Source organism: Notamacropus eugenii, chromosome 2 (genome assembly GCF_028372415.1).
Source record: "Notamacropus eugenii isolate mMacEug1 chromosome 2, mMacEug1.pri_v2, whole genome shotgun sequence".
In the NCBI taxonomy this organism is placed as follows: domain Eukaryota; kingdom Metazoa; phylum Chordata; class Mammalia; order Diprotodontia; family Macropodidae; genus Notamacropus; species Notamacropus eugenii.
In genome coordinates this window covers 375,773,458-375,786,678 of record NC_092873.1, presented here as the reverse complement: position 1 = coordinate 375,786,678, position 13,221 = coordinate 375,773,458, and the positions used below count along the sequence as shown (strand labels likewise).

Below are 13,221 nucleotides of genomic sequence, written 5' to 3'. Positions count from 1 at the left end.
ATCTCTAGCTCTGAAAACCTGCTGTTTTGGTGTGGGAAGTCCTCAATGCAATTTTCTTCAGGGGCATTTGAAATTCCTCACAGTGACTGTGGACAGGAATTGTGACAACAAATGAATAACCTCATCTAGAAAGCAAGTTACAAGAAAAAGAGAAACTTCAAGTACGAAGCTGCTTCCAAAGTCCTGAAGGGAATGCGCCACAGCAACGCCCTAAAACCATCCATGAAGGCGCCGTAACCTTCAATAGGAGCGTGATCTGTGAAAGTGTAGGAAGTATCCACAACAAAATCATGAATCCTTGAGGTTGGTGCTATCAAGGTGATGGATCAGGAGCCCAAGAACCGGGTTCTAGCCCTGGCTCTGCCACTAATTAGCTGTGATCATGGACTAGTCATGAGGAAGAGAAGTGGCAGAGTCAGGATGACCAAGTTCAGATCTGGTCTCAGATATTTCTTGGCTGTGTGACCCTGGTAAATCACTTCATATGTGTGCCTCAGTTTCCTCAACTGCAAAATGAGGATAACAACAGCATCTACTCTGCAGGGTTGTTGTGAGGACCAAATGAGACGATAATTGCAAAATGCTTATGAGCCCAGTGTGTGGCATGTAGTAGGCACTACATAAATGCTGCTTTTCTTCCCTCCTTCCCCTTTGGCATACTTCAACGTCAATTCTAATCACTTTTCTAGGTGCCTCAACTCCGCCATTCATAAAATGAGATTTGACCTAGATGGTGTCTAGGGTCCCATGTGACTCTAACGTTATGACTTAATTCATTTCCGTTAAGGTTAATCCCATCAATTTGACACCTGCCCCCACCTCCCACCACCAGTCCCTTTGTGTTTTTTTCCAATCTGTGGATTTTTGTTAATATGGTCACTTCTCATAATCTCCAAAAACTCCACCTCCACCCTAAACTGAGCCATGACAGCCCTGGGAAGAAAGCAAAGGATACTTCTTGACAACTGCTATGAAAGTTGATCTAAGCCAAAGAACAGAAAGCACCTGGGTTCAACCTCCCCTTAGCCTGGCCTCCCTTAGAGGCCTCTGGCTCTCTCCTCACTCTAATGGCCATGCACCACCAGTTCATCCCTTCAAGTCAAAAGGAAGGTCACAGATTGTATCACTAACTCCAGGAGAGGCTCCACAGGGCTCTGGTGTCCTCTGCTTTCCATTCAGGAGAGTCTTCAGCCATTAATTCTCAACAGGGAGGGAAGAAAATGAAAACAAAGAGACATATTCACCAATTCACGGGCCCTAAAGGTCTCAGTGTCAGTACCAACTCAGAATAGACTGTACTGGACCCTTCAGTTCTCAGAACAAAAAGGAATTTCCATTTCCAGGCTTTCAAAAGCATTCATATGCAAAACACTTATGCATATAAGCAATGTTTATACAGCACGGAAAATCAAAACATCATCTAGTGTTGATGAATAAGGGAGTTTGAAGTGGCTTTGAAAGAATTTTTTTCTATATCTTCCCTGAGTTCTCAAGAATTCTTCCTTACATGGCCATGTGTTGCCCAACAAAAGACAAGATGCATGAGATCACTATGGAGCTACACCAGAAGCTGAGCTTGGCTCCTAGTTTTTAAATGATTCTTTTTCCTACCCTCCCTCCCCCTGCTTCATGAACTTATTGGTACAGGGGACTCCTGGTGAGGAAATTCCCTTTACCAATGAAGATCTGCAACTGCTCTGCAATTTACAGTCTTAGATAGTAGCTGGGGTAGTGGGAGGTTAAGTGTCTTGCAAAGATAGATGGCTTTTTCTAGACAATCATACACGGAACTGTCCTCGACCACGTTTTTAAATTCAGAGGTTTCATCTCTGGCTGAATTTTCCATTCACTGAAGGAGTCTAGTGGAGCTGGGGAGAGAAATTCAGAATCGTAAACTAGAGGGATGCTGAATTTTCTGAGTTTCAGCAGACTGAGAGCTAGTCGGGTTTTCTGAGGTTCAGAAAGGCCTGGGATCCAGAGGCCAGTGCTCAGGACAAGGCATCAGTCAGCATGTGAAAGGCACCCCTACCCTTTGCAAAATGAAATAACAGCAGCACCAACCACCACCCAGCTCTCTTAACAAAACAACTGTCAAGGAACCAAGAGTCAGGTTTTCTTCTCCAGCACAGAAACTGTTCCCCCTGCAGCATCTTCCCTCACCAGGACTTAGCCATGCAGAGAGCCAAACTATCAATCCTGCAGGTTAACCCTGTCTCCATCTGATTCTGCAGGCTAAGTGTTTAATACTCTTGGTTCCTCCCCTTAAGGCTACACATAATGAAGTCAGAATTTTCTAAAAAAAAAATACATAATTCTTACTTCCAATCATATTAAGAACTGAGATCTGAGTTACTGAGTTGAAATGTATTCCTGCCCTCTGTCCACCCCTTGCCCTCCCACATCCCACCTCAGCTTCAACTGCCAGTGGGAACGTCCATTGGAGAAAAGGTGACTTTTAGCACCTCAGAGTGTACTGCTATTAGTACCATGAAGAAGAATAACCTATATAGAGTAATTAACAGGACTTACACCTGAGGTAGAGAGAGGCAGAAGGTCGATAGCAGGGGCTCTTCCTTGAATTAAAATTTAACTTACCCTTTATTGCAACCTACAAAAGCAAGTAATGAGCACTAACATTTTTATTTCTTTTAAACTGTCATTTAGGCTGTAGAGGGGATAATTACCTATCTCGACTGTGGTAAGGTTTTATAACCCTTAGTGAGGCATTTTCTAATTTAATATTTTTACTATATTATCATAAAACCTGTTTCTGGAAAAAATGGTCACGGATTAGCAGCCATTTTCCATAAAATGTATGTATGTGTGTATTAGGATCTGGGCTTTAATTATTTATTATGCAATTCTTCTGACCATGCTTAAAAAAAGTACAAGCTATGCATGCCTGTAAAATGCAATCAGTTGTACTTAGTAGTGGGTACATTTTAAACATCACTGAACAGTGCAAGGCAAACAGCCATCATTGTAAGGCAGATGGTCATACGTACATGCACACTGATCATGGGACTCAAGCGCTGACGGTTGTAGCTCATGATGGCAGCAAGACAAATAACACAATAGGGGCACATGAAATCTGCGACTGATCTTGGCTGGCTCTCCTTTTCCAAGGCCTGTGGCCCACAGCAGTGCCTAGGAGGCTGGTCCTGAAGGCACCACACCTCCATCCTCACCACTACCACCTCACTCCCAAACACTATTTTCCTCCCCACCAATTTCTGTAACACTATGAACACCATTAAATGCCACCCCCAAATACAGATGATGTTAAGAAATGTGGGCATAAAGCAATCATTCCCTGCAGTTCCCTGTCCTACCTTATCACGCCAAAGTCATTTTCCCTACGAAGGAATGTCACTTTCCAAGATCTGAGGTTGGTTCTTTGAAATCTACTGGCAAAGAGACTCTTCCAAGCAAACCCTGTTATTTGCTTGATTAAAATAAGACACTGCACATGCTGCACTGGATTAATTTATACATGTGGATTTGTTGCTCTGAAAACATGTCCTTGGCTTGTTTCATGTGTGTGCTTTGTCTCTCTAGATAGACTGTCAAGTCCCCAAGGGTGCAGGTGGTGCCTTCTCATTCTTCTGCACTTCATGCCCTCTTCCCCACAGTGCTGGAGACCTTCCTCTGCACACAGCAGTTGTGTAGTAAATGTGGTGACTGACTTAACATTGGTGCTCAGAAAACACACAGCTGAGAATCAAAGGAGATGAACACTGCACTCAAGCAGCAAAAGGAAGTCCAGGATTCTCAGGCTTGGGAGACAGGATCTGGCCAAAGTCTTATGGAAGATGGGCAGCCACTCCAGACTGCTTCTGTGAGGGGTACCTCAACTTCCTAACCTGTGATAGTAATTTAAGGAGCAAGAATGATTTCAGCGTAGTGCAGATACTTAGTGCATCTTGTAACATCACTGATGCTCATCTAGCGTGTGCATACGTGTGTACATGTGTGTCTATCTTTTAAAAATCAAAGAATAAACTTAATGAGACAGGCTGATGCATGGAAAGCTTGCTGGCCTGGGACCCAGTTGGGAGGTCTGGAGTTTTGTCCTGACTGTTGCTGACTAGCCATGGGATCCTGGTCAAGTCATGTCATCTCACTGAGCCTTCATTTCCTGCTCTGGAAAATGAGGGGATGGGCTAGACGATCCATCAAAGAAGTGTCACCTTCTCTGCGACAGATTGTGTACCAGGCACTTGGGAGAACATGAAATAGAAGAGAAGGTCTTTGTTCTCAAACCTCAAAAGGCAACTCTTCCATTCTGCGTCTGCTTATTGGCATGGAATATTGCCAATGTGCCGATGCACGGAATATTTATTGTTGATGATGTGCTGTCAATTAAAAGCACAACATAATGTAGCAAAAAAGAGCCCTGACTCTGAAGTCAAGGAACCTTGGTTTAAATTTCAGCTCTGTTCCTTACTCCTCGTGACCACAGACAAGTGTCATTTAACCCCGCTGGGCCTCAGGTGCCTCCTTTATAAAAAGAGGAGCTGGACCAGATGAATGGAGGACAATGAACATAAAAGCATTTATTAAGTGCTTAGTTATGTATCAGGAGCTGTGCTAGGCTCTGGGGACAGAAAAAGAGTGAGAAAGTTCCTTCCCTCAAGAAGCTCACACCCAATAGGGGAGAAGATAGGAGAGAGCTCTGCTCCAGGGCAGATGACAAGGCCAAGGTGAAGCAGCAGGTCAGAAAGTAAGGCCCAGGGATCCTTGGGGTAGCATCAGCAGATCAGACGACAGAGACAGGATCTTGAGGGCAGAGAAGCAGAATAGGTGGTAATGCCTATTCAACCACTATCTCAACACAAGGAAGAGAATGACAATGATCTCAGCTTAGCAGCCTGGGAGGCTTCCAATTCTTTGTGGGTTCTGGTAAGTGAAGGAGAAGATCCCTCAGCCTTACCAATCTGAGCTCTACGGTCTCTTCCAGATCTAAGTCTATGATCACAAGTGCTTTGGAAACACTCATTTCTCCTTTATTCAGGTTTACTTACAAACATTTAAGAAGGACCCTGTCCAGTCATCCAAACCATAGGATTTAAGTAAACCACACAAAAAGATTTACAGTCCTATAGGTATCATAGTACTATGAATGACAATTCAGACACATTTAATTAGATTCTAACCAGTATCTTGGTTATCTTAACAAGTTTCTTTCCCCTTGCTAGGCTGTATGTTCCTTCAGTGCAAGAAATGTATTCATCTCTGCATTCCAGTGCTTGGCACAGGGCTTTATTCAGACCGGACATTTTAAAATGATTGTTGAATTGTATGGTTTCTGGAACAGTAATAATGTGTAACAAAAGATAGCAAAGATCATGTGTTAACTGTTTAAGTTTCCCCAGAGGTGCCCAGAGAGCAACACAAATCAAAATAAAGGTAAGGTTTGTGCAAATTTTATACAAGGTACAGGAACTCTTCTCATGGCACAGTATGGCAGGTTCCCAAATTCGACTCACCCAAGGGCACTCAATGGTGGAATCAAACAATCCCATCCACCATTCGAGACAGTCCTTTTCCTTTGATCTTTCCTTAGTTTCAAAACTACTCAGGATTAGTTCCTCTAACCCCAACCCATGCTGCTTATTGTTCACAGGGACACATACATGACTTCCTATGTATGAATCAGATAGATGCCCAAGAGAAGTTTCTGAAACTCCCTCCAAAAGGGAACATCTTGATCCAAATGACAGTAGGCAGCAGCCCTGACTGCTTTCCAGGGAGGTGGATGGAGGGTGACTAACCCATCCTTTATCATCATGAATATGGGAACAGATAGATATTGAGAATTCAGAAGGAAACACATAAAATTATTTGGTTGAGGGGGAAGAGCAAAAGAAGTGGGGGGGAGATAGGGAAGGGAAAGTGAAGGGAATAAGGGAGGGGAAAGAAAAGAGTGGTGAGATACAGTTTTCCCAAGGAATAAGTATTCCAATGTCAGGCTTTTAAAAATATTTAATTAAAGTAAATACTGGGACCCCTGTGAGACAGGGGAGTAACTATTAGAAAGGAAAGTTGTTTTGAAACCTCAACCCAACTATCTATAAAGAAATGAAAAATTCTCTTTAGTAATTCCCAGATTTCAATCCTTAGGAGAAGCAAATTAACACAGTGGCTGGTAGCGCTGTGCTTTCAAGAGGGCCTCTCCATCCACCCCACCACCCTTTCAACAATGCCTCCAGGACCAGCCAGGGCACGTGTTCTCAGATGGCCACACGATGGCAGTGCGTGATGCATTTCCACCAAAGCCAGGCCACCCCAGCCACTCCGAGCAAACCGGAGCCCATAAATTACATAGGTGTGACAGTTCTCATCACCAGCCTCCCCAGTGCTTGAAGGAGACTCAAGAAGGGCTGTTTCAATTCGCTCTTTTGGTCAGGTCAAAACTAGGTCCTTCAAGCCCTTGCAAATGCTTTTAGCACTGCAGCTTTAAATTACAGATGCTGACACATGACCTCTGGCCTGTCTCCTAAAGATCAGACACAAGATTTATAAATTTTTAAGAAGCAAGTTCAGACCCCAAACAAAGGAGGCTGGAGGGGAGGGGAGAGATCAAATAGATATGAATAGGAACAATGCTCTATTTGTAAATATGTTTTCCCTCAATCCTGTATCTCCATTAACCTCAAAGCAGTTCCAAATCGACACCTTCCTGGCAGCCCCACTTCATAGGCTACACGTTCCTTCTTGGCTTCATCCTTCTCCAATCACATCTCCATACCAGAAATCCAGCCCCCAACAAGTCGGTGAGGACTCCACTCTGTTCTAGCTTCCATCTGGACCCCTTATTGAAGATGGCATGTGTATACCGATGGAGGAAGGAATAAAGTACTTGCGGCCCTCCCTTCCCTGCCACCAGGTTCATATTCTCAGCATTCATAGGACAATTTCCAAAGAAAAAGAAATTGCCTCCTTCAGATTTCAAAAAGGGGAGAGACGTTCATCAGACAAAAGGTACCTCTCCTCCTTTCCTGTGCATTAATATTCTATATTCCTAAGATGATTTCCACTTTCACAGTTTGACTGTTTTAACAGATTTGATACAAGTAAAGACAAATTGCCTCACAAAGAAAAGATGACAAATCATCTTGCTGCTTTTCACAGGGTTTTCTCTTTATTTTTATTTATTTTTATTCTGTAGCTGAGCTGCAGAGTTCCCCGCCTTGCTGGAGATGTTTAATATTAACTAATGTCAAGCCACCACGATTCTAGGCAATAGAGTTGGCCCGTGTTGTGTTTACGGTTTTGTGACTGCCAGCATCAGGAAGATGAAGCTCCCTGTTCAAATACTGGCCCCTCTAACAGCTCCTGTTAAAAGCCAAGGGATGCTTCACTGCTTAGATGTGAATCACTTCCTCCAACTGAACTGGAGGTGAGAAAGGATAGCACAGTTACATTAGAATCCACATCATGAGCACTGCATGGTGACCCTGGACACTGGAGGGGGCAGCTCAGCTGAGCATCTCTTAGTTTGCATTTAACTCCTATCTCTGAAGACCTAAACATCTCGGATTAAGCAGCCAAACAAGAAAGGCATCTGCTAATACTACTGAGCTAAAGATGAAGTACACCCCCATTCCACTTGAAGACAGTACTAACCCTAAATAATGCACAGTAAATATGTGCATTACAGCTTAAATCATCCCACATCCATGTGCAGGCTGGGTCTTACCTTCCATGTCATCACAGTTCAGAAGACAGCCATCCTCCTCTACTGTATGGCAAAGGTATGACAAATAATAGGGCACATTTGGGTACTCCATGGCTGAAAGGTATATAAACCAAAATAGCAGACAGGAAGAGACAAAGGTTGTAGGTCCTTCAGGAAATCATTCTTAGGAATCACAACCCACATGCAAGCAATTTACTTTAGTCTCTGCTTTACACTTCTGCCAAGGAGCTGTTCTTTCTGTCACAACTTCAAACTAGCCCTCGTCTTCTGCAATCCAAAATGCCAACTTGAGGCTTCTATTGCCAGGTGCTGGAGACCACAGAGGACTGCCCAACAGCTATAGATGTCATCATTTTACGGCACAGAGAATTCAGTGCTTCTCACTTATAATACCCTTATTATACAAATAAGTAATGCTATATTCATTTAAGCAATGGAAGACTGAAGCAGAGAACTTTGCAGACTGACCCAACAAATCTGCCTGACTCTAGGGCACTGCCACCAATACCACCAGCCTTTTCCTGAGACCATTGTTTCAATAATATCACCATTACTCTGGATTTCTATGGCTCTTCCCTCTCAGTAAACACAAGATTGTTTTCTATCTATTACTCACTTGCCTTTGCTGTGGCATCAACAGCATCCATGAGCTGACAAGCACTTATAAACAGCAATGCTGGGCACTGTGATTACTCGGATGAAGCCATGCCTGCTCTCAAGGAGCTCACGATGTAGCAGGAGCCAACAGGCGACAGTATAGGGAGTACAGCCAGTTCTGCTATAACACTTGCATTGAAAACACGATCAGGGAATAGTCATCTTACTTGGTTGGGTTAATGCTGATCCAAGATGCTCCAGTTAGAGACACTGGGGATAAAGTTTAAGGGACTAAGAGGTACAGGAAGACACCCATCCCACCCAACACCTTCACTACCCAAAAACAGACACTGCAACGACTCTCAGATATGCATCAGGGGTGGGGTGGGGTCACTTATACAAACAGATTCTAGGGCGAGGGTGCAAACTCAGGATGCAGTGAGAACTATTCTCTGGGAAAGACGGGGGTGTAACACTTGGGGATTGAGAGGTGGTGACCTGGAGAGGCAATGGAAGGGAAGAGAAGCCAGAGGGACTCTCAACGTGCCACTCATGCCTCCCAGAATAGATGCCATGTATTTGTAGGGGGTAGGGGGTGACTTCTCCAGAAGGGTGAGGGGTAGGCACCAACCCAGGATGTGAGTTACTTCAGGGGAATATAACATTCAACAAGACTGAGAGGTGGGGGCCTAAAGAGGTAGGCACTAAATAGAAAGAACCTGAACAGGTCCCCACCCTACCCTATCCCTGAATGACCCGACCTATTTTGACCCTTGGCCACATGCTCAAGAAAAAGTTAGGTTGAGATCACAACCCCAGAGGAGTGGACCCAGCACCTGGGGTGAGGAAAGGAGGGAGTCTCCTGAGGCATCTCACAGGAAAGACAGGATCAAAGGTCTCTAGTTCTGACTGCAGGGTAATCCCATCTAGCTCCTCATGGTGTAGTGGCTGACATCATCAGAGACTCAATGGATGGTAGTTCCTCCCTTTAGTTGTAATGGCTTTGCCTGGGTCACTGTTCAAGTATTATTCCCCTAAGTCCTATTTTCATTGTATGATGTGGTATAACTAATTCAGAAGTGATTTTTAGGAATATATATGTATCTTGTTATACAGAACCATCCACCTATGCAAAATAAACAAAAAGGAGATTAGGGAAAGCTCTAGAGTTGAAGGAATTAGGACAGGTTTCATGTACAAGGTGGTATCTGAGGCAAGATTCTAAGAGGGGAGTTGAAGAGGGAGGCATTTCAGGCAGGTTGTAACTGCCATCAGTCTTTTCTACTTGGCTTCTGCATAGCATGAAGCAGAAGAAAAAGCACCTTGAGCCTGAGGGCAAAAGATGGAGCCACTTATGAGCTATAAGATCCGGGGAGAATCACTTAACCATTCTGTGCCTTGGGTTCCTTATTTGTGCAATAAGGGGTCTGGAAGGTGGCTCAAAAGTCCTTTCTAGCCCTAAATCCTATGATGCTATTATCTCTAAGGTCCTTTACAACTAGAAAATCTTGTAATAACAGTAATAGTTCTTATAAAAGAATATACAAGAAAAATTCTGAGAGATCTCATAGATTTTCTGGTTTAGTCTTCTAATGGGGAGGGGTGAGAGAAGGGTCGCAGAGAAAAAGTGAGGATTAACACAATTGGCCTATTAGTAATTAGTAAACATATTGAATTACTGCACATAAATTATCACCTTCCATTCCTGCCAATCCTCTTTTCACTATGCCCTCTAAAGGAAAAGTTCAGACCTGCCTTCCTCAATACTCCCTGGCAATACTTAACTGGGACTCTACTACTGCAGCTACTTGATTATTTTAGCTTCTGGGCATTTACCCAGCAAAGACAACTTGCTGAGTGGCACAATAGTGTTCTGGTCTTTACTCCCTCTCAGGGAAGTCAATTCCCACCCGGTCCATATTCACTAACTACTCACTTAAGCCAAGAATTCTGTTACCTAAGCCAATCAGATGAATAGCTTTAAAAAATCTGATTCTCAAGAATATAATGAGCAGTCTGCATTTCCTTCACCTGAGAGCTGATTGAGCTTTGCTCCAAACACTCCATTCCCTCCCTGTAGGCTCAGGATCTCAGATAGAGATGGGGGAGTGCTGCTGAGTGCATGTAAGAGAAAATGTGTATTGATTTCTTCTTCCTTATAAAGAAGCAGGGAGCCCTGAAGCTGCGCAGGACAAGTGGTCGTCTTTGTAACATTTTAGATTCCACACAGCAAGAGACCCACACTAAAAAGGTTCAATCCACACCATCTAAAGGAGATCAGAGTGGAGCAGGGGCACAGGAAAACACTCCATGGGGATCATTACTATGGGTCCTTCACAACTGGATCTCTCTAACACAAGTGTGGCCTACTGTCTTGGATCAAAGCTTCCAGTTCTATTTACCTTTTAAGTAGAGGTGCCCAGAGGGCAAAGGAGTTAATGTTTATAAAGTGTTCTGGTCCTCAAAGGAAGATCAAGGTGTGGTCAGCACTCATTTCAGACCTCATTTCCAGGACAGTCAAGAATAGCATCCCAATGAAAACACTGTTCTTCTTCCTTGCAATCTGTACTCAAAGGGACATGACAATAACCTGGCTTAATACCACCACCAAAAGACATCGAAAGGTCACACCCAATGTGGATGATGTACCTTGTCAAACAGCCCTGTAATTGACAGATCAGCCCATCTGGTGCTACAGGAAGGCCTCACAAAGCTCTGCTTCACCTTGTTTCTCCTAGAAAGGGGTCACCAGAAACTCAGTCAGTTATGAACATCAAAAGAGAGAGGGCCAGGGGACAACACAGAATGTAGTTGGTACAGGCGTTCACTTCTTGTTAACCATTTGTGAAGAGCTCACCTAAGTACAAAGTGGTAAAGAACCTCAAAAATCCCGAGACAGGAGAGTGCCCAGGAGGGCTCAAACCCAGCTGACTCTAGTCAGCCCTTTCCTTATGTGACCCTAGCCAAGGGTCTTTGTCAGCTATTTAGGTTTCTGATCAGTCCTCTGTCAAACAGGAAAAGATAGAAACCTCCACCCATGTTAAGGGAATTGATACACAAATAAACTTCTTGGTATATTATACAAACTAGCACAAACTTAAAGCTTGGGGAAAAGAACCTTTAAAAAGTAGATCTAGAGATAATACAAGAATCCATCTGCATGATGGCTGTGGGCATACACGTGCAGTCTCTTGTGCCTGTGACGCAGGTAACAGCAGGAAGGAATGGAGCAGACAGGTCACAGTTCTTAAGGGCTCACAAAGTACCTATTCTTGGGTCAGACAAACTGTGGAGCATGAACGTAATGATATTACTGCACTATAAGAAGCAATGGACATGAAGAATACAGGGAAGTCTGGGAAGTTATATAAACAGAGGGAAAATAGAGGGGGTGCAGTGGGGAATAAACATTGATAGAGGCCCTACTATGTTCCAGTCACTGTGCTAAGTAAGCTCTTTACAAACACCTCATTTTTAGTAAAGTGGAACAAAATGCCAGGAAAACAACATACGTGACAACTGCCACAATGGAAGTGGGGGATAAAAGAAAACTAAATGCTAATTATAATGATCAAGGCCGGTCCTGAAGGAAAAGGAGAAAACGTCCCCCCTTTCAACAGAGAAGTGAGAACTATGGGTATGAGAAATTCCATTCCCCATCAGACTCAGCTGCTGTCTTTGTTGTGGGGAATGGTTCCCTGGGTGGAGAAGGAAGAAGAGGAATACAGATATTTGGAATCGAAGGAGGTGTGCAAGCAGGAGGCAGAAAAAAAATGAGTTTAAAAAAATAAAATCCTCACTTCATTCTTAAAAACCTATGTTAAGGAAGAGGCATCATTCCCATTTTACAGAGCAGGAAACTAAACTGTAGAAAGAAGACATGACTTGGGATCATAGAATTGAGATCTCAAAGGTCCCTTAAACGTCATCTATTCTATCCCTTATTTTATAAGTGAGGGAATAGGGCCAGAAACAGGGCCTAGTACATAGCAGACACTTAGTAAATGCTTGTTGAAGATCAAGACAACCCAAGGTCACCCAGGTATAAGTGAGTCCTTTGACTCCAAATCCAGGGTTCTCTCTACCTCACCACAATGTCTCCACTTGCTCATGGTCATATAGCAAGTTATTGACAAGAATGTGATAAATACTCAAGAATTCTGAGATACTACTTAAGTTGTCACAGAATGCGGAGTTGCAACGGAAAAGGTCATAACATATTACGTAAATAATATACATGCCAAAGAAATGCTAAATAATAAGGCTGGATGCAACTGGAATTCAAACTATATTATTTCAAATTTGAGAGCACAGAAATTTAATGATATGTCTTGTGAAAACTGAGCAGAACTAGGAGTTTTGAAATCCTGAGTTTTATCCCTAGTTTTGTGACCCTGAATAAGATCTTTACCAATTTGTGTGCCTCAATTTCACTGTTAAAAGATCCAGAGAACCTAACTTCCACAAAAAACTGGGGTATTCTAGGGACAGAGTGATGTGAACTTTAATCAGCCACTAAGAAGGATATGAGAATGAAGGGAAAGAAGAAAAAGAACTAGAGAACAAAGAAATACATAGCACTGTGAAACGCTGACTTCAAAGATGCCAAAATTATGTCAAGACAAAGGCAAATAAGAATCTAGTATGCACCCTAACCTCAGCTGTTGCAGGCACCACCCTTCTAAGGCTGGTGCTCAGGAGAGTCTCCAGTGGCACATGTGCATCAACCAGGATCCTCAAGAAAACTGTGAAGCAGCAGAGCTTTTTTGGGTTCTTCACCATCCCAGGGATCTATTATTTCTGACTCTCCCCAGGATGCCCAGGACTCTTACATTTCCCTTCAGTCCCCAGCTACTGGGCCATTTTTTTTTGCCCTTCTCAAAAGTACCTCCTATTATTCCTTCCTTTTCCAACGAGAATTC

The 13,221-nt window shown here is 43.3% G+C and overlaps 1 protein-coding gene across 5 annotated transcripts in view; it reads right to left on the bottom strand.

Moving 5' to 3' along the window:
- Positions 1 to 13,221, bottom strand: part of AATF (apoptosis antagonizing transcription factor) — a 110,554-nt gene that overhangs the window by 14,167 nt on the left and 83,166 nt on the right. Inside the window, exons 12-13 of one of the 5 annotated variants that reach the window (XM_072646953.1) lie at positions 10,949 to 11,033; positions 10,687 to 10,862 (exon numbers count right to left, since the gene is read on the bottom strand). The exons of 3 other annotated variants lie outside the window; for them this stretch is intronic. In XM_072646953.1, coding sequence (XP_072503054.1) covers positions 10,761 to 10,862; positions 10,949 to 11,033 — 187 coding nt within the window. In that variant the 3' untranslated portion in view covers positions 10,687 to 10,760. Of the gene's footprint in view, positions 1 to 6,640; positions 6,918 to 10,686; positions 10,863 to 10,948; positions 11,034 to 13,221 lie in introns of those variants that run through there. One more of the 5 variants, XM_072646957.1, reaches the window with a different exon arrangement.